Source organism: Kogia breviceps, chromosome 4 (genome assembly GCF_026419965.1).
Source record: "Kogia breviceps isolate mKogBre1 chromosome 4, mKogBre1 haplotype 1, whole genome shotgun sequence".
In the NCBI taxonomy this organism is placed as follows: domain Eukaryota; kingdom Metazoa; phylum Chordata; class Mammalia; order Artiodactyla; family Physeteridae; genus Kogia; species Kogia breviceps.
The window spans coordinates 130,048,209-130,069,349 of NC_081313.1; the positions used below are offsets into that span (position 1 = coordinate 130,048,209).

Here is a 21,141-nt window from a genome sequence, read left to right on the forward strand (position 1 = left end):
CAAATTTTGATGATGCTGTATTTTCATTTTCAGAATTGTGGTGTTTAATTTCCACATATTTGGCACCTTTCTAGATACCTTACCAGAAGGTATATCATGTAAGATTTCAGTCTTTTGAAATTGGGACGTATTTTATGGCCTAGCATATGATCTTATCTTGATAGCCATTCCATGTGCACTTGAATGTATATTCTCCAGTTGTTGGGTAGAGTGTTCTGTAAACATCAGGTCAAGGTAGTTCGAATCTTCTTTGTCCTTACTGATTTTTCTTGGTCTGCTTTTGTTAATTACTGAGAGAGGGTGTTAAAATCACCAGCTATGATTGTGGATTTTTCTATTTCTCTTTTTAAAAGTAAGATCCCTTTTTTGCTTCATATGTTTTGAAGCTCTGTTATTAGGAGCATGCATATATATGATTGTCATGTCTTCTTGATGAATTGACATTTCTGTCATTATATTAATAAGATATCAATCTTTATCCTTGGTGATACTCGTTAACTCAGTTTTTACTTTGATCAATAACCATACCACTTTTCCTATGCTCATTGTATCTGTGTCTTTATATTTAGAATGTGCCTTTTCGAAGACAGTAGGTGGCTTGTTTTTACTTTTTTATCCATTCTGACTGCCTTTGCCTTTTGGCAAATGGATATTCCTTATACAATTAATGTAACTATTGATATAGCTAGGTTTGGGTTCACTATTTTGTTAATTGTTTTCATTTGTCTCAACTCTTTTTTGTTCCTCTGTCCTTTTATGCCTTTCTTTAGATTAATTGAATATTTTGAGTATTCTGTTTTAATTCCTCCAATGGCATTTAGCGATACTTTTGTATTTTTCTTTTTTTTCCTTTATTTTTGTATTTTTCTTTTTAATGTTGCTCTAGAGATTACAACATGCATTCTTAACTTGTCACAATCTATTTAGAGTTAATATTGAATCATTTCAGGTAAAATGTAACAATATGATTGTATTTATTCCCCATCCTTGTGCTATTATCATATATTTTACATCTTTATATGTTGTAAAACCCTTACTCCAGTGTTACAATTTTTAAAGAATCATATGTCTTATAAAGAAATTAAGAGAAAAATGTTTTTTGTATTTGCCCACGTATTTATCATTTTAAAAATTTGTCATTTCTTTTTGTAGATTGGAGTTTCCAGCCTGAAGAACGTCCTTTAGTTTTGTTACAGGATAGGTCTGACTATAGATTCATTCCCTCAGTTTTGTTTATCTGAAAATGTCTTTATTTCACTTTCATTTTTGAAGGATTCTTTTTTGGGCTGACAAGATTTTTTCTTTCTTTCTTTCAGACAACTTTAAAGGTACCTCTTCCATTATCTTCTGGCCTCCATTGTTTCTCTTGAGGACTCAGCTGTAATTTGAATAATTGTTCTTTATGCATTCTTTGTCCTCTGGATGTTATCAAGATTTTCGCTTTATCTTTGCTTTTCAGCATAGTTTTACTGTGATGTCCATAGGTGTGGTTGTCTTTGAATTTATTCTGATTGGGTTTGCTGAGCTATTCGATCTTTAAGTTAATGTTTTCCACCAAATTTGAGAAAATTTCAGCCTATAGTCTACTTTTTTTTCTTTTTGCTCTATTCAATTCTCCTTCTGAGACTATAGTTCCACCTATGTTAGACTATTTGATTTTTTTTTCCAATATTTTTTCCCTGTTTCTTCAGATTGGATAGGTTCTGTTCTTCTCATCAGGTTCACTATTTCTATCATCTCCAGTCTTCTGGTAAACCCATCCAAATATTTTTCAGTTCATATATTATACTTTTTAGTTCTAGAATTTCCATTTGGTTCTTTTTTAAAGTTTTAACTTATTTTCTGAGATTCCCAATCTGTTCATTCTTTATAGCCAATTTTTCTTTTAAGTCCTTAAACATACTTATAATGCTGTTTTGTTTTGAGTTTGTTTTAGATCAATAAACACCTTTATTACATGAGATAACATAGGAAGGAGGAGGATTTCTTTGCTTTTCTGGGCCTTGATTTTCCTCAGATAGAACTCCAGCTCCTTGCACTCTAGTACATAGCCATTTGCAGGCCACACCTACTTTATAGACATTACCTTTTAACTGCATCATCTGTGTCATTTTGGACTCAGCTTCTGTTGATTCCTTTGTCCTTGATTGTTCATTACATTCCTTGGGTTTTTTGCATGTGTGCTTTTTACTAAATGCTAGATATTGTAGATGATAGACATTCTGAATTCTACTTTGTTCCTCTGAAAAACGTTAACTTTTTTCTAACCAACAGTTAAATTATTAATTGATCACCTTAAACGTGTGGAGGGTTGGTTTTACACTTTGTTGGGCGGATCTATTTCAGTTTTTGCCCTTAGAGTGAGTTCTCCATTAAGATGTGGCCCTTCTGAGGTTTCAGTGGAAAGTCTGAGGTGTTTACCAAGCCCCTCTAACTTCAGACTCCAAGTTCTCTTTCGCTGTTGTACGCAGCAGTGGAAATCTCTGCCCTGTTTTTTCGGCCTTCTGGGTGTTTTCCACCAGTCCTTGGCATTTGCATTCATGGTTCAGGGATGAACCAAGGAGTTAAGGGGAATTTATATACAGGTTTTGGGGCTCCCCTTTGTGACACATCTTTTTTAGTGGTTTCCTCTCTTAATTTCTAACTGTTCTGGCAGCTCTGAACTTCATCTGTCGTTGATACCTCAAGCCAATAAGACTGCAGGGTTTTGCTTGAGCTTTGCACAGACTGGACAGTGTCCTCGGGAAATGCTATATAAAGGTTCCTTCCTTCTTTCAAGGATTGAATCCCTTCTAGTCTCTACCTGCTTTGGACACTCTTTAGTACCATCAGTTAGTTGTTTTTCATATTTTGTTCAGAGTTTATAATTACTATCTATAGAATGAGTCTGATATAAGCTACTCTGCTATTACCAGAGCCAGAACTTTACCTGTTGACGTTTTTTATTTTCAGGTATTATATTTTTCATTTCTATAGAAGTTCTTTTTGCTGCTTTTATAGTTTTGTTTTCCCTCCCTCCCTAGCCCCTCCTTCCCCCTCTCCCTCCCTTTCCTCCTTCTTTCTTTCTCCCTGCACGTGTTTTAAGTGTATCTTATTTCTTAAAACATAGTAGACAGTTTATTTATAGTGCATATCTGATAATTCCATTATCTGAAGTCCCTTTAGGTTTGTTTTCGCTCTTTTCTGTCTCTCGCTCATGGTGTCTTGTTTCCATATGCATTTAGTTATATTTGACTGCCATCTGTCCATTTTCCCTATAGTGTTTTTTTTTTTTTTTTTTGACTGTGCCACACGGCTTGCAGTATCTTAGTTCCCTTACCAGGGATTGAACCTGAGCTCTTGGCAATGCAAGTGCAGAGTCCTAACCACTGGACCACCAGGGAATTCTCTGTTTTCCCTATAGTTTTATATGTATGACTTCTTTGGGGCCTGGTATGAGGGTGGGCTCTTCCAGAAAGTATTTACATTGCTTCTGCCAGGCGCCTAAGATCATCACGAGTGTGGCATTAAATTAATTAAAATTCTTGGTATGTTCTTTTTTAAAACCATGTAGTTGGCAAACCTTCATGAAGACCAGTTCTCAGTAGCAGTGTTTTTCTCCTTCCTTCTTGGTGTTTGTATTTGAGACAGTTGATTTTCCTAGCATTCCACTTAAGGGGGTTGTTTGATTTTTCCTTATCTTGAGACAGAACCCTTTGGGGTCTTAGATTTTTGAGGGTGTGTGAGTGAAACTTTCATTAGACTTTCTACCTACAATGGGCCCTGGGCTTTGTCTACTGTTTTTCATGCCCTGTGATGTCTGAAAATAAAAGCTGAAGTTAATCTGGTTTAAGCATATGCTCTCAAAGTATGGAACGCAACCTGTAGTCACTTTATTTTCCTCTCTGGGTACTTGCCTTCACTTAGTTTTTTGGTCTGAGACTTGCTTACATTTCTCTCATGGATTCATGTAAAATATTTGGATGTCTTGATTGTTGATAGTGGGAAGGAAATCTAGGTACCTGGCCCAGCATATCATTATCTACTGTATTAAAAGTTTTATTTTTCTTATTCTGACCATATAATCTTTTCATTTATAATTTGGCAGATAAGAGAATTTGAGCCTAGTATAGAAAGTATGGAGAAAAGAAAGGAAAAGATAATTCAAGTTTAGAGCTGGCAAAAATAAGGCATATTCCTATTTTTGTATTGTAGTAGTGAAAGGGCCATAGCAGAGATGCAGTTGGCATCAGGTTAATGGAAAGTAAGTTTATGCCTTCTCATCTGGAGCTTGGGATGGCTATGGCAGAATTAAGTTCCTTGTGGTTGTAGGACTGAGGTCCCATTTCCTTGGTTTGGGTATTAGTTGGGGGCTGCTCTCAGCTCCTAGATGACACATTCCTTGCCGTGTATCTCCTCCATCTTCAAAGCTAGCAAGAGAGAATCTTCCTTTGTGTCAAATCCTCCTCATCCTGTAGCAGTCTGGGTCCAATAAGGAGGTAGCAACCACACAGTAGGTTAAACACAGGAAGTCTAACATAATTATTCACCATGGCAGAAGAGTAACTATAAGATAGAAGGAAACTCCATATGGTACCCTAGGGCTCAGGGAGAGTACCCAAGCAAGGACAAACTTGGAAAGAATTCAGACCTTGTTGGAGAAGGTGTAGTTCAGCTCACCAGATAGCAGAGAAGTTCATTAGTTTGGCCAGGGTGGAGTTGGTCTGGAGTTGCTGGGCAAGCAGTTGGCCACCCTCTGAGTGCAGCCAGCAGAGCAGGCTGGAGAGATCAGTGGCCTGGGTGTGTAGTGGGAATTCTTGTGCCAATGTGAGCAGGAGGACTTCAAAGCATGTAGACTAAGCAGGGGCTCTGGTTTTCATGTCGAGAGGGCTGCAGAAAGATTATTTCCAGGCCAAGTCTCTAGATCAAAGAGTAACCGTGTTTTGGGACAGAGCCTGTGCAGATTCCACCAAATGTCCTCATACCCACTCCCCCAACTTCTAGCCCATGCTGTGTCCCTCCAGCTACCTCTACTGAGAAAGCTTAACATTGTGCTCACTTAAAAGGAGAAAAAGGGGATTCAGTTTTTTATTACAGAGCACATATTAAAGGGTGCATTGCAAGATGATTGGCAATGAATTAATAAGTGATACATGCACTCCAAATGTCCTTCATCAGGAAGAGTCCTGTCCCTTTTAGAAGCTCACCTGATTAGGTCATGCTCACTCAGGGTAATTTCTCTTTCTTTTTTTTTTTTAATTGAAGTATAGTTGCTTTACAGTGTTTCAGGTGTACAGCAAAGTGATTCAGTTATACATATATACATATACACACATATATATACTTTTTCAGATTTTTTTCCATTATAGGTTATTACAGGATATTGAATATAGTTCCTTGTACTGTACAGTAGGTCCTTGCTGGTTATCTATTTTATATATAGTAGTTTGTATCTGTTAATCTCAAGCTCCTAATTTATCCCTCCCCTCCTCTCTATGGTAACCATACATTTGTTTTCTATGTCTGTGAGTCTGTTTCTGTTTTTTTTTAAATTAAATTAAATTTTTTAAAATTTTATTTTTGCTGTGTTGGGCCTTTGTTTCTGTGTGAGGGCTTTCTCCAGTTGTTGGCAAGCGGGGGCCACTCTTCATCACGGTGCTCGGGCCTCTCACTATCGCGGCCTCTCTTGTTGCGGCGCGCAGGCTCCAGACGTGCAGGCCCAGTAGTTGTGGCTCACAGGCCCAGTTGCTCCGTGGCATGTGGGATCCTCCCAGACCATGGCTCGAACCCGTGTCCCCTGCATTAGCAGGCAGACTCTCAACCACTGCGCCACCAGGGAAGCCCTGTTTCTGTTTTACAAATAAGTTCCTTTGTATCATTTTTTTTTAGATTCCACATATGAGTGATATCATATGATATTTGTCTTCCTGTCTGACTTTGTATAGTAATCTCTAGGTCCATCCATATTGCTGCAAATGGCGTTATTTCATTCTTTTTTTTTTTTTTTTTGCTCCGGACGCGCAGGCTCACGGGCCCAGCCGCTCCGCGGCATGTGGGATCTTCCCGGACCGGGGCACGAACCCACGTCCCCTGCATCGGCAGGCGGACTCTCAACCACTGCGCCACCAGGGAAGCCCTATTTCATTCTTTTTTATGGCAGAGTAATATTCCACTGTGTGTGTGTGTGTGTGTGTGTGTGTGTGTGTGTGTGTGCGCGCGCGCGCGTGCGCGCGCATGCGCGCACACACACATCTTCTTTATCCATACATCTGTTCATGGGAATTTCCCTTAAAGCCAGCTGTATCTTTTTTTTTTTGAGGTATAGTTGATATATAATATTATATAAGTTTCAGGTGTACAACATGGTGATTCACAATGTTTAAAGGTTATATTCCATTTATAGTTACTATAAAATATTGGCGGGCTTCCCTGGTGGCGCAGTGGTTGAGAGTCTGCCTGCCAATGCAGGGGACACGGGTTCCTGCCCTGGTCCGGGAAGATCCCACATGCCGCGGAGTGGCTGGGCCCGTGAGCCATGGCCTCTGAGCCTGCGCGTCCAGAGCCTGTGCTCCTCAACGGGAGAGGCCACAATGGTGAGAGGCCCATGTACCGTAAAAAAAAAAAAAAAAAAAAAAAAAAAAAAATTGGCTATATTCCCTGTGTTGTACAGTACATCCTTGTAGCTAATTTTATACATAATAGTTTGTATCTCTTAATTCCCTGCCCTTATATTGCCCCTCCCCCTATTGGTAACCACTAGTTTGTTCTCTATACCTGTGAGTCTGTTTCTGTTTTGTTATATTCACTAGTTTGTTTTATTTTTTAAATTCCACATGTAAGTGATATACAGTATTTGTCTGTCAAGCCAGCTGTATCTTATAATCTAATCATGACAGTGACTGTCCCTACATATCCACCATCCCGTTTATACAGGGTGTGTACGCAAGGGGATGGGAATTTTGGGCAACATCTTAGAATTCTGCCTACTGCAGAGCAGGTGGGGGTGGGAGAGGAGGTGGAGATGAGCATGACTCAGTGCAGCATGAGAAACTCCTTTGTAAAGTAAAATAGGTTGTATTTCATTCTGTGGCTTGAATGCATTTTTAGCTGTCTCACAGAGAAAGAGAAGGAATAACTAGTATTTATTGAACACCTATTTGTCAGCTACTACACGGAACACTTTCATATATTATTCCTTTAATTCTTTTTTTAATATAAATTTATTTATTTATTTTTGGCTGCATTGGGTCTTTGTTGCTGTGTGGGCTTTTTCTAGTTGTGGCGAGCAGGGGCTACTCTTTGTTGCGGTGCGTGGGCTTCTCATTGTGGTGGCTTATCTTGTTGCAGAGCATGGGCTCTAGGTGCACAGGCTTCAGTAGTTGTGGTGCATGGGCTTAGTTGCTCCGCGGCATGTGGGATCTAACTGGACCAGGGCTCGAACCTGTGTCCCCTGCACTGGCAGGCAGATTCTTAACCACTGCACCACCAGGGAAGCCCTTTTTGGTTTTTTTATATTTACTTATTTATTTGGCTGTGCCAGGTCTTAGTTGTGGCACGCGGGATCTTCGTTGCCGCGTATGGGATCTTAGTTGCAGCATGCGGGATCTAGTTCCCTGACCAGGGATCGAACCCGGGCCCCCTGCGTTGGGAGTGCAGAGTCTTAACCGCTGGACCACCAGGGAGGTCCCTCCTTTAATTTTTTTTTTTATTTGCAGTACGCGGGCCTCCCGCGTTGTGGCCTCTCCTGTTGCGGAGCAGAGGCTCCGGACGCGCAGGCTCAGCGGCCATGGCTTACGGGCCTAACCGCTCCGTGGCATGTGGAATCTTCCCAGACCGGGGCACGAACCTGTGTCCCCTGCATCGGCAGGCGGACTCTCAACCACTGTGCCACCAGGGAAGCCTCCTGCTTTAATTCTTAATATCTTAGGCAGGGATTATTATCTTCATTTTACAAAAGGGGAAACTGAGGCTCAGAGTTGTAAGCTCACTTGCTTGGAGTCACTCCACTAATATTTGATGTAGTTAAAATTAAAATCCAACCCTCTCTAATACTGAATCCCATATTTTCTAATAGTATATAATAACACTGCTGCCCTTGAAAGGATTTGCGTCATTGGATTGGGATAAGGATATTTGACAGAGGTCATCTCTGTAGAGACAGGGCAAGTCACTTCTCTGCAGTTTCTCAAGGAGCTGATAGAGGTTATTCCTATCATGGCCCTCGATGGAGGGACAGCAGATGAGAAGAGAAGTCCTAGCCGGACTTACCTATTCCAGCAGGGAAGCTGAGCAGTTATCCGCTTGACCTGTGCATCACTGGGAAGTAACCATGCCTCTGTTCCCTGTTCTCATATCTGAATGTGGAACAAAAGAACAAAGCAGGATTTGAGAGAGCTCGGTATATAGCCTTTTCTGTGGGGAGGACATATTTTGTGCTTGAAGAATTCTAATAACCAAGAGTTGAGCTCAAGATAAGTGGCCAGGAGTGTTTGTAGATGAAGTACCCTCTGCCTCTCTCTTCCAAAGCATACTCTGCCCCCACCCTTGGTTTGTCTCTCACAAGCTCATGAGCCCCTGGGGGCAGGGTGGGGGGGTTGGCCCCTCAGCTGATTCCTCTGGGCATCCTTAGGGTCTGACGTTGGAGCATGGCATTGATAAATGATTGTGGAATAAAAGAGGAACTCCTAGGCTGCCTGATCTGTTTCATCCTTAATACCCCGTGGAAGCAGCCTGGTATCACGGGACTCAAGTCCTGGGTTCCCTTTCCAGCTCTATCCCTGATTCGCTGTGGGAGTATTAAGCTCCCTAGGACATAGTTTCTTTGCTGTTAAAATGAGGAACGTGAACTTGACCTCTGGTGCATTCCAGCTCTTCAGTTCTCTGAAAGATGTTACTGTGCCATAGCTGCCTCGGTAGTTTGAATAAGCTCAGAAGGTTAGTTATTAGGCTGGACTTCAGGTTGTGGAGACGTGGAACAGTTTGGGCAAATATGAAGAGTACATTTAGTTCTGTTTTCTTGGACACGTGAAGTAATAGATTCATTGGAATATGATCTCTTTCTCCACCCACTTCCATCAGTTCGGAGTGGATTTTTTTTTTTTTTTTTTCTCCTTCCAGTTCTCCCCACTGTGTTTATCAGCTTTAAAGAAAAATCTGAAGTCAGGCAGTAATCAGAAGGGCGGACGCAGAGCTCATCTGGTTAGAGTGGGGAATTTCCTCCAGAAAATTTCAAATGAACTGACCTGGGCTGTTTCCCAAGGAATTTTCTTGAACTTTGGTTTGTTGTTGTTATTGTTGTTTCAAGTAAGATGTTTTACTTGATTTGAAACATTAAAAATAGTATGTAAAATTAAATTCAGAAAAGTTTCTGAATACTGATCTGAGCAAGCAGAGTGGACTTCGTTCTTGCTTCTGGATATTTCTTCTTTACCTCAGGTACCAAAGGCTCATGATGGACTTCATCTATAGTTAGCAGATGGATTCTTTGTTTCCTTAACTCCCAGACAGTTTAGATTTAGCTAAACTGATTGGTGCTTTCTGAACTGTTGTCAGTTAAAATATTTCAGAAGGTAACTTTTGTAAGAACATAGTCTGACCTGATTTGGGGTTCAGGAGCTGCTACCACCTAATTAGTGTTGTGACCACAGGTGAATCATTTCACTTCTCTCTGCCTCAATTTCCTTAACCATGTTGTGGGAGAATTAAAAGAAAGATCATTTGTGAAGTATACCATCATTTTATTTTTTTAAAGCTCCCTGGGTGATAATAATGTGAAGTCAGAATTCAGAAGCATCGCTATCCCACATCATACAAAGTACTGGGTGATGGTGTTTTTATTCAGTATTATACATTTTTGGTAAAGAGAGGAGACAGAGGCGAGGCTCTAATGTATTTTTTATTTAGCATTTCTAAGCACTGGCCAGTATTTCAGTCTGTCCTGAAAGGGCGGACGACTGTTTGTACTGTCTGCTTCCATTGCCTGCTGGGATTGGGAAAGTCCTGGGTCTGTGTGGAATTTTCCATGACTCTCAGCTCTGCACCATTACTGTTCACTGCAGTCACAGCTCTTCAGTGTGTCTGCCTGTGCTACCCTCCTCTTTCTTTTTTTCAGGTAGATGTTAAACCTCAACTACAGGTATGGGTATTTTGTTTACGTCAAATAGTGTAGTTTTAAGGACAGATCAGAGAGTCTCATCTGAATTTTTTGTTTATAAAGTGAGTCAGCTTGAGGTAGCTGTCTTGGCCGGATGTCCTCAGGTGTCACGTTTCCTGTCACAGAACCACCTTCTGTTGGGCTGGGGTGGGGAGGGCAGGTTCATTGTTTCTGTAGGTGAAGCTGCTGGCGCTGGTAGATTCTCCAGCAGTCTGATCATTGGTGATCAGAATCAGCTTTTTGATCCTTTTATTGGAAGAGTTCTAAAAATTACAGCAAATGGAAGAAAAGAGATCCAGCCAGACAATGGTTGCATTTGGCTAGTTCCCTCTTCTAGGGGAATTTAAAGTCCTAAAATTGTAGAAGGAGACTACAGGGTAGCTGAGGCAGGATAGCTCCTTTCCTTTAGAAAGTAATTCCCTGTATCCCATGCAGAGAGGACAGCGGTATCAGATTATGATGCTAAAATCCATCCTCCAAGATCAGTAGTGGATGGAGTCTGGGCCTGTTTACCAGACCCCCCACCCCCAGACGAGAGCAATTCTAATTTCTAATTTAAATAAAAACTCATGTATTTTGAATAGGAATTAAAGGCACTGTGTGTTCTGCTTCATTCTGTGCTGGCCTGAAGCGGTAAGTTCTTGGAAAGGCCTTCCTGACCACCCCATCAAAGGAGTACTACCTCCATCATTCTCTATTCCTTCGCCTCACTTTTTCCTTCCTGACATTACATTTGTAAGCTTTGTGAGGGCAGTAGCGTTTCATTTTCTCCTTTATATTGCTGGGGCCTGGAGCCTAGCAGGTGCTCATTAAATATTTGTTTAATAAAGTAAAACATGGGATGGTTTGAATAGCCAGCTGTTTATTTGCTGTCTTTCTGTTGAGTCGTACGAGTTCTTTATATATTTTGGATATTAACCCCTTATCAGATATATGATTTGCAGATCTTTTACTGTCTTTCTTTTTGTTCTTTGCTTTGGTCTTAGTTCAGTGATTCTCAAACTTCACTGAGTATATTAATTCCTATATCAGATACAAAACCATTTATTCAGAACTTTGTGAGCAGTAGAAGAAAACTTTAAAGACAGTTTTGGCTATGTGCTGTTTTGCACTTCCAACCCGGAGGTAAATATGTAACACCATCATACTTCCTCCATAATCGGTCTGTGATACAGAGGAATACCTTGTTACTTAGATCTGAAGTAAGCAGGGGGAGTTAGATGCCCATTTGGTTCAGCTCCACTACTGCCCAAAAGATATGTAACATGTTTTAGTGGTGATGGTGATGAGAGAAGGGGTGCTCAAGTGATATAGTCTAATTGGGAGACAGTGGGCTGAAATTTAACCTTGGCTATACCAGTCAAAATGGATGTGTCATATTGGTTGTGGGTCTTAGCATTTGGAGAATGGATAAAGTAAAGTAAACTGATTTTTCCTGAGCCCAGAAGTTGTGATGATGATAAACTGAGATTAGGAAAAAACACTCTGAGGTGACAATATCATATGAATTCAGGAAATCTTGACTACTTGAAAAGGGAATTAAGAAAATGAGAGAAAAGGCAGAGACATACTATGATGAAGCCTCATTGCTTTGTCAATAATGTATCAAATGAAGGGACGGTGTGTTCTGTGAAGGCTTTTCTTATAAGACATGCTCTCTTTATCACACTGTGCTTTATGAACTTTAAGTGTATTGAAGATTTGGTCTGAACAGAATAGATTTAAATTCTACTAAAGCACTTTTCTCATTCTAATTTAAAATGGTCCCGTTCCAACATGATTTCACCACTTTCTGTTGTCCTTCTTCCCCCATTATTTTTTTAGTTGGCTGATTGCAATTCTGGCCCAACTCAACCCTCTCTTTGGACCGCAGTTGAAAAATGAAACCATCTGGTACCTCAAGCATCATTGGCCTTGAGTAAGAAGACCTGCTCGCCAGTGCCCAGTCATTGAGGTGACTATGCCCTTGGCCTTTCACATCAGTGTTGTCAGTCAGCTAGAGTTTGCCTGGACTTTTCCTCATTTTAACACTTGGCAAGGTCAGGCTGCTGATAGCAAACACAATCTGAATTGCAGAAATAGATTTGGAACTCAGGCCATTCACTTTTACCAAAGGATTTATCCATAAGATTCTTTTAAATTGTATTCTTACCCGGTCAGTTAAATAAATTATGTTTGCATATGGTCTTTCGGACATAGATCAGGAGTGTGACTATTTGTACTTGGTATTTTGAGATTTAGCAGCTTTAAGTGGCTGACAGATTTTAGATGAAGGGCATCTGTGAATGCTTTGGACAGAGAGAGACAGATGCTTTTTTTGAAAATTGGTCTCAAAATTGCAGGTTTCGTTTGCTTCTGAGGATCAGAGAAGTAAGGAGTGGTGTAGTGGAATGATTTATTCACTGGCCTAGAGTCAGAAAGCCTGTCATTTCATTTGTTCTTTAGTCTCCATTATTATGTTAACTGGAGATTAGCGCTAAATGTTTGACTAGATTCAGGTTCAGCTTTTTTGGCAAGCATACTTAAGTGGTTCTGTGAACTTCATATTGCCTTATATCAGGAGAGACGTGATGTCTGGCTGTCTGGTTGTTAGAGATGCCAAGGTGATCAGTGGGTTCTGGTCCCTCCAAGTGTAAAGGTCTCTGTCAACCTTTATCCAGTGATTTTATCCATTGATGATCTTAGCCTGAATGAAGCATTGCAGTAGAAATTGCAAACATGGTGATTTTCTAGTTTTTGTTATTACTTCCATATTTGATTAGGTGAAATATTTCTATAAAAATGAACTTTTCCTGGACTTCCCTGGTGGCGCAGTGGTAAAGAATCCTCCTGCCAATGCAAGGGACATGGGTTCCAGCCCTGGTCGGGGAAGATCCCACATGCCACAGAGCAGCTAAGCCCATGCACCATGACTACTGAACCTGTGCTCAAGAGCTTGCGTGCCGCAACTACTGAAGCCCACATGCCTAGAGCCCGTGCTCTGCAACAAGAGAAGCCATTACAATGAGAAGCCCGCACACCACAACGAAGAGAAGCCCCCGCTCGCCACAACTAGAGAAAGCCTGCACGTAGCAAAAAAGACCCAACACAGCCATAAATAAATAAATAAATACATAAATTTTTTAAAAATGAACTTTTCCTTATCAACTAAAGTTGTTTACTAACCTTGAAATGTAGATCATATAAGAAAGGTGGGATACATACTTAATTTTTTTCTTTTAATTTTCTTTTCTTTCTTTTTTTCTTTATTTATTTTGGCTGCGTTGGATCTTTGTTGCTGCATGTGGGCTTCAGTAGTTGTGGCACATGGGCTCAGTAGTTGTGGCTCACGGGCTTAGTTGCTCTGCAGCATGTGGGATCTTCCCAGACCAGGACTTGAACCCGTGTCCCCTGCCTTGGCAGGTGGACTCTTAACTACTGTGCTACCAGGGAAGTCCCTCTTTTAGTTTTCAAAGTGAGTAACTTGGTGCCCAAGTTACTTCTGGGGTATTCAATGAGGTTTTCTTTTCTTTCCTTTTCAGTTTTAATCAATAAATGTTTATTATCCTTTTTATGTTCAGTTGTTCTTTCTTTGGCCCTGTGGCTACCTGTCTAGACTGGCTTCTATGTCCCTTTGATATTAGTCTTTGATAGTTTTCTTTCTGGGGACATCAAGGTGTCCCAGACTTCTCTTGTATGTTTCTTGACTTGGAATCAGCTGTTCCTCTAATAAATTTCCCACTGAAAGGATTCCCTTGTTCACTAGTCAGTCCTCAAGCCCAGTTGGCCCTGTTTTTCTTTCAGTGGAAGTGGTATTTAAAAACCATGATCTGATTGCTAGCTGCATTCATTTCTGTTGGGGTGTTGTTGCTTCTAAGCCTTTACAGTGGACAAAGCCAGGAAGTATGGATTTTTAAAAAGAAAAAAAAAATCACAGGTTCATGTCAGTATTTCTAATTCAGATTTAACATTACAGGATTTTTATTTGACTTCTTCAGTTTTATACTTGAATATCATTCACATATGCTGAAAATCTTGGCTCCTAAAGACAGTAACTTAATTACTTAATTTGATTATCATATAATATATATATAATAGTTTCAAAATTACACCAATGTAACTACTAACTATAAGGTTATTGGATGTAGTTTAGGATTTCTTTGCTGCTTTATTTGTTCTTAGAACAAATAAAGAACAACATGCTGTTTTCTGTGGTCACTTGAAATTATTTCCTCTGGTGGTTATACAGTTAGATTAAGATGATTTATTTTGTGTTCAATTTATAGTAATTTTTTTGGCTACATTTTTTGGAATATGTAAAACATTTCCAGAGTTAAAGTTTTAAGTAAGATATATTCATAGAAGTCTATATCCTTCCAGTGTTTCATTGTGCAAAGATAAGCAAATACATAGTGTGTGTGTGTGTGTGTGTGTGTGTGTGTGTGTGTATCCATCCTTCCCTGACACACACAGCTGTTACAGAAGAGATATCATATTACATATGCTATTCTGTACCTTGCTCTTTTTCACTGAACAATATATCCTATCAGTGTATAGAGATCTTCCTTAATTCTTTTTATAGCCATCGATATCCTTTTGCATTATTTCCAGCCTTTTGTTATTATTAATAAAACCACAGTGCCATCCTGTGCGTATGACATTTTGTATTTTTACCAGTTTTCTTTGGATTAGAGTCCTTGAAAATAGAATCTCTGTGTTAAAGGTATAAATACTTTTTCCAGGTATTACTACATGCCCTTCTATAGGGATTGTACCATTTTTGCATTTCTACCAACAATGTATGTGAATTTCTATTTCCTCACAGCCTGGATTTTTGCCAGCCTGATAGGTAGACAGCCTTTTTTTCCTCTTAGAGTTCTTTCTGTCTAAAGGGATTTTGATTCCCTTTTATATATATATATTTTTAAAAATCTGATTTATATATATATATATATATATATATATATATGTAAACCACTCCCCCTTTTTTTCCCTATCAAGTTCTGTTTTCTGTCCTTCCTCTTAACTATAGGGAATGTTAAGTGGTGGTATTGATTGGGGTTTAAAGCTGAGAACCTCAGGCCTCTCAGAGTGAGATCATTCTAGCATTGCCTTTCACTTACCTTCTCTGAGCCTCATTTCCATCTCTTACCGTAAGTAAATGGGGCCCACAGTGAATAACACTGTGTGTGTGGATCTGGTGTCATTTGCCCATTCTTTTCAGTTTCATGTGTCTAACCTGAATGATGAATTCCTAATGTTCGCACTCTGGTCCACAGCACAAACTAGGACTGCTTGAAACCCTTATGTTAACGGTTGTTCCTTTAAAAGCAGAATGGCGGGAAATAGAGCACAGCCAGGCAGCCCTAGTTATGAGCATCATGTCACATTGATTCCATGTTTGAGGTAGTGATTGTGGTAGTACCGTACCTCTAGGCCTATGGAGTTATCACATCAGGAGATCTAATCTAATCTAATCCTAACATTGGGGCAAACAGAACTGTCTCTCTTTTTAAAAAAAAAATTATTTATTTTTTGTTGCGTAGGGTCTGTTGCTGCGCGTGGGCTTTTCTCTAATTGTGGTGAGCGGGGGCTACTCTTCATTGTGGTGCACGGGCTTCTCATTGTGGTGGCTTCTCTTGTTGCGGAGCACGGGCTCTAGGCACGCTGGCTTCAGTAGTTGTGGCTCACAGGCTCTAGAGTGCAGCCTCAGTAGTTGTGGCGCACGGGCTTAGTTGCTCCACGGCATGTGGGATCTTCCCGGACCAGGGCTCGAACCCATGTCCCCTGCATTGGCAGGCGGATCTCAACCACTGCACCACCAGGGAATCCCATAAATAGAACTCTTAAGACAGGACCTCACTTTTCTTGATGGTAAAATTCAAAGAATGAGCTAAATTCCCTTTAGAACTTTGAACTTTTACACAACTGTGGGATGATAAAGGAGTGCAGAAACCACATTTAGGCCTGTCCTCAGCTGTTAAGGAAAAGTGTTCAATTCTGTATGTGATTCTTTAAGAGGCCAGTAGGAGGTGTAAGCCAGGCATGGTATTCAGCAGAGAAAAATGAGGAGCAGTCATGAAAGCTTTCAAATAATAATTCTATACAAATGAAATTGAATTGATCCTGAACAACACGGTTAAACAGCTAGCCGGTCCTTTGCTACTCTAAACACTTTAATTGCCATGATTTTCTTTCATGTGTTGATAAGCTGAATTATAGCACATTATGTTTATTGGCTGGAAATCTTACCCAATACTTCGAAGAACTATGTTCACTCCATCTCTGCCCCCTGCCAACCTTGGCTCGCTTTAGAGCCTAGATTCCTGAGATGCTTATGGAACTATCACATCAAGGTTTCTGTTTTTCCCATGTCCCATTTTCCTGCAGATTTAGGGATGTGATGCTTGTATAGAATCTCCTTGGAATGGCTTCAGACCAGTGTTCTTTAAAGTAGTGGTTAACCACATCATGGTGATATGTTTAGATAAGCCTATATGGTTTACTGAAGTCCGAAAAGGGCAGGCATTCTATTTTATTACAAAGTCTGGACCAGAGAGGAATAGACTATTGGTAATTAGGCCTCTGCCCTGAGGAAGCTGTTTTTCTATGCATTCCAAAAATATTTGAGTGTCACGAGGTACATAGTACTGAGTGGGGATTTCAGAGGAGGCTGTGGACTCTGAAGCGGTTCGTGATCTGTTGAGAGGTTGGAATTAAGCCATACTTGTGAAAAGTTAAAACAGTGCAAGTTGTTTTATGGTTAAAAAGCCTGTCACAGTTTTCCCTGTCACCTAGAACCCATTCGATCGCTTCTTTCTCCTCTTCCTTGAATCCAGTTGAGCCTGTTATGTAACTTGTGTCTGCCTCTCTACTCTGTGCCTCTGTCGGGGACCCTACTATCTGACCCAGTCACTGCGGCTCTGAATTACTGCAGTGGCTCCTCATCACGTCTGCCTGCCTCTACACTCAACGTATCTACAAACCACCACCCTGTTTATCTTCCTGAGATAGCACTTCCTGAAACACATCCTGCTTGCCCCAGAAACTTTGAGTAATTCTTCATGGGCTACAGCAGGGCTTTTTCTTAAACCCAAGGTCCCTGATTTTAATGGGTACGTACCGCTCGGAATTCTGTATGTAACGTGTTGTCAGCACAGCTTGTCAGGGTCACCAAAGGTCCCATGAGCCACAAAAGATAAGAATGACTAGTCTGCAGATTCTGTCCCACTTTCTAACTTGATGGTCAAGGCCTGCGTAGTCGGCCTTTCAACCACCTTCGCCGCTCTCTGCACAACTTTCCTCCGTGACCTACTGGTTCCAGCCATACCATTTTCATGCTCTTGACCTAATTAGCTTTACTTAGCTTTTCCTGCCTCACTACCCTACCACAGTCATTAATGTAGAAGGCAGGTTAGTAAACACACCATTCAGCAAACATTCTGGTTTCTTGTCTCCACTCACCCATTCTCTCTTAATTCTTTCTGATGTTATCTCTGAGTGTCCAGCTTGCAAATCCTTGCATGTCCTTTCATGACACTTGGATTCCCAGAGATCTCTTCTCTCCTAAATGTATTTAGCTCTGCTGTTTTTGCCTTGAATTGTGAAACACTCAGGCCTTCATAGGTTGCTTAAATACCTCTTGTAGTTAATCTCCTACAATAAATACATACCTTACCATGAGAGTAAAGGAGGAATTACTGTGCGAAGTTATCTGAAACAAAAAAATAAAGATAAAAATGAGACCTTCTTTTTTGTTTAAAAAATATATATATTCACTCATCATCCTTCCCTGAACAGATTTCTTGATTCTAGCCTTAATATTTTTATGTTGTCTTCATTCTTAGTTTTATCTGAAAGTAGCCTTGTGATTCCTTTATTTTACAAAATGAGAACATGGACCCTTTGGTTGAGTTCCCTACCTCCACCCCAGAATGGCTATTTCATATCAGAGAGATGATTAGAATATGTGCTTCTTTAATTCACTCCAGAATCAAACCACAAGTCTATGCCATAGAGCATGATGCTCGTTCACATTAATCTTTTTTTTTTTTTTTTTTTTCCTTTTGTGGTACACGGGCCTCTCACTGCTGTGGCCTCTCCCGTTGCGGAGCACAGGCTCTGGACGCGCAGGCTCAGCGGCCATGGCTCACGGGCCCAGCCGCTCCGCGGCATGTGGGATCCTCCCGGGCCGGGGCACGAACCCGTGTCCCCTGCATCGGCAGGCGGACTCCCAAGCACTGCGCCACCAGGGAAGCCCCACATTAATCTTAAACTGGTATTACTGAGCTTGAGGGAAAATTATTCCCTCTTTCTATGTGGTTTTTCAAAAATGAAGACCTGTTTTCCCCTTCTGTGATTGTTCATTCATCCAGAAAGGCCTAAACAGTGAGGAAGTCTGACCATATCCTCTTTTTAAAAAATTAATTAATGTATTATTTTTGGCTGCGTTGGGTCTTCGTTGCTGCGCACAGGCTTTCTCTAGTTGCAACCAGCAGGGGCTACTCTTCAATGCAGTTTGCGGGCTTCTCATTGAGGTAGCTTCTCTTGTTGTGGAGCATGGCCTCTAGGTGCACAGGCTTCAGCAGTTGCAGCAGGTGGGCTCAGCAGTTGTGGCAAGCGGGCCCTAGAGCATGCAGGCTTCAGTAGTTGTGGCGTGCGGGCTCTAGAGCGCAGGCTCAGTAGTTGTGGTGCACGGGCTTAGTTGCTCCGCAGCATGTAGGATCTTCCTGGACCAGGGCTCCAACCTGTATCCCTTGCATTAGCAGGCAGATTCTTAACCACTGCACCACCAGGGAAGTCCCCTGACCATATGCTCTTCATAGGAACGTCACACACAAAACATTTGGATTCACTGCTTCACATATTCTCAAGTAAATTAATAATCTGCCTGGAACTCAGGTCTGTTCAGAGGGCTGTTCTGCTGGCCTAAGGAAGAGAAGAGAAAATGATCGTGAGATTAGAGGGAAGGTTTCATGAAGCCATGGAAGAAACCGGTAGCTCTGGTCATTGCCCCTACCTAGCCGGCTACGGTTATTTTCCTTAGTATGTGGTAAAAATGGTCCTCTAATTACATCTTCAGTTGACTGTTTGCACTGTCCTGCCCTAGTGGGTCCCCAGCATTCCAGTGCTTTCCACCATGGAGGGTGGCTGGCCTGCCCAGCTTGCTGCAGTAAGAATTACCAGCACTCTAATGTCTGCTTCTGGTCACCTTGGCCCCGGAGCCTTGGGAAGCCCACCATTTAATCACCCGGCACTGGGGATTCTCCAGGGTGTGTGCCCACTGGCTTGGGAAATAGCAAGGGCCCGTGTGGTCTCCCTGTGGGCTTTGTGACCTCCACCCTTCCAGACCTGCCTGCCACAGCCGTGCCTCATCCCCACTTAAATAGCCCCTCACTCCACCTGCACCTTCCTCAACACCCTGGCAAATGGTGGGCCACAACCAGCTTGTTTTCTAATCCACTAACTCGAGGCTTGTGTGGAAATCACCTCTTAAAGACACTATTTAACTTTTATTTTCTCTTTATTTTTTCTTTTTAACTTCAAAAGTAGCACATATGGCTTTATTTATAAAGATGTTATACAATAAGCTTTGCGTGAAGGAGTTATGCGACCGCTGTTAGCAGTCTGATGTGTGAAGATACCTATTTTAAATGTTTGCCAGCTCTGAAAAGGTGGTGCTGCAGCTTTAAGCTTCTAGAAGAAGAAATTCTCATTTGTCACCTATACTTGGGGTGGCAAGAACGGTGAGCCATCTTGAGTAGCAAGGAGCCTGCTCTTCAGGAGTCTGACACAGGGACCAGCTTGCCCGCCTGTGGGAGCGGAAGTGCAAATACAGATTCTTGAAGCCCAAGGGAACTTGTCAGGTCCCAGTGCAACGGGTCTTAGTCAGCTCCACTCTTCCTGCTTTCTATGACACCGTCAAACCGGGACTTGGGATCCTCAGTTTAGCATTGTCCTTGGTAACTGGATTTATTGTCACAGCCCTGCAAAACCTGCCCAAACTTGCACGTTAACTGAGCCCACATTCATTTAGGGAGCATCTGTGTATTTAAAATTATTGGCCTGGTTGACTTTCTCGGGGTTACCCTTTTGCCCTCCTGAGGTTGGTGGAAAGGCCCAGTTACTGGAACGGTTTTGTTTTGCAGGTCATGAAGAGAACTCCTCTAGATGCAAAATCACCTCCATAGCCAGACCACCTTCCTTGACTCGCCCACTTTGGCTGTCAGCTGCCTTAAACGTTCCCACCACATTTGAATATCTTATTCTACAATGCAGTATTTTTTCCTGTCACCTTTTTTACACTTTGATGGATGATGTGCCTATTGAATCTAAACTGTGCTGCCTCTATAAAATGTTTATGTACTGTTCGGAGATAGAAAGTGCTGTTCTTCTGAGAAATAACATTTCTCTCTCCTTGGAAACTGTGGATTTGAAGATGGCTCCTGCCTGCTCACAACATGAGAATCAGCGAAATGTTTAAAAACTGTTACATGACAGTAAGACTCCAGTGGGGCAGTCAGTAGGAGAACATGTTGAGAGGGAAAATCTGTCCCACCAGAATTATACCAAAGTATATTTTCAGGATGAATTTCTTATTTCTGTCCTCCTTTGGAATAAATTATTTTTCTGCTCTCTATGGATATCTGGTTTCAGTGTTTGTTAAGCTCATTTCTGTAAGCTCTTCTGTCTCTGGATAATGCCTTTTTGAAAAATGATTTTGTAGTCCAAACATAGCTTGGATGGGTTAACCTGGCTATGTAGTTTGAGATACCTGAGGAGTCTGGTAAGTACTGTTCTTAATCATCCGGTAAACACCTGAGTGCTTGCTGTAGCCACTGGAGGAATCAAAGATGTGGAAATTGGGTCCCTGCAAATTCAAGAGCTGGAATGCTATTTGGGGAGGTATATAATTCAAGGCCCCGTTTGACCATTGTCCATAAACACGTGGTCATGATGCTAAGCAGGTAGAGGGGTGGTGCCAGCCACAGGGATGAGCTGGAACCAGCAGTTCCTTGTACCACCTATCA

General features: G+C 41.3%; 1 protein-coding gene across 1 annotated transcript in view; it reads left to right on the forward strand.

The window, feature by feature from the left end:
* ATP6V0E1 (ATPase H+ transporting V0 subunit e1) overlaps window positions 1-20,754 on the forward strand; it is a 36,141-nt gene extending 15,387 nt beyond the window's left edge. Inside the window, exons 3-4 of the mRNA XM_059061723.2 lie at window positions 11,957-12,086; window positions 20,260-20,754. Of these exons, the coding sequence (XP_058917706.1) occupies window positions 11,957-12,050 (94 nt within the window). The 3' untranslated portion in view covers window positions 12,051-12,086; window positions 20,260-20,754. The remainder of the gene's footprint in view (window positions 1-11,956; window positions 12,087-20,259) is intronic.
* The last annotated feature ends 387 nt before the right edge of the window (window positions 20,755-21,141 follow it).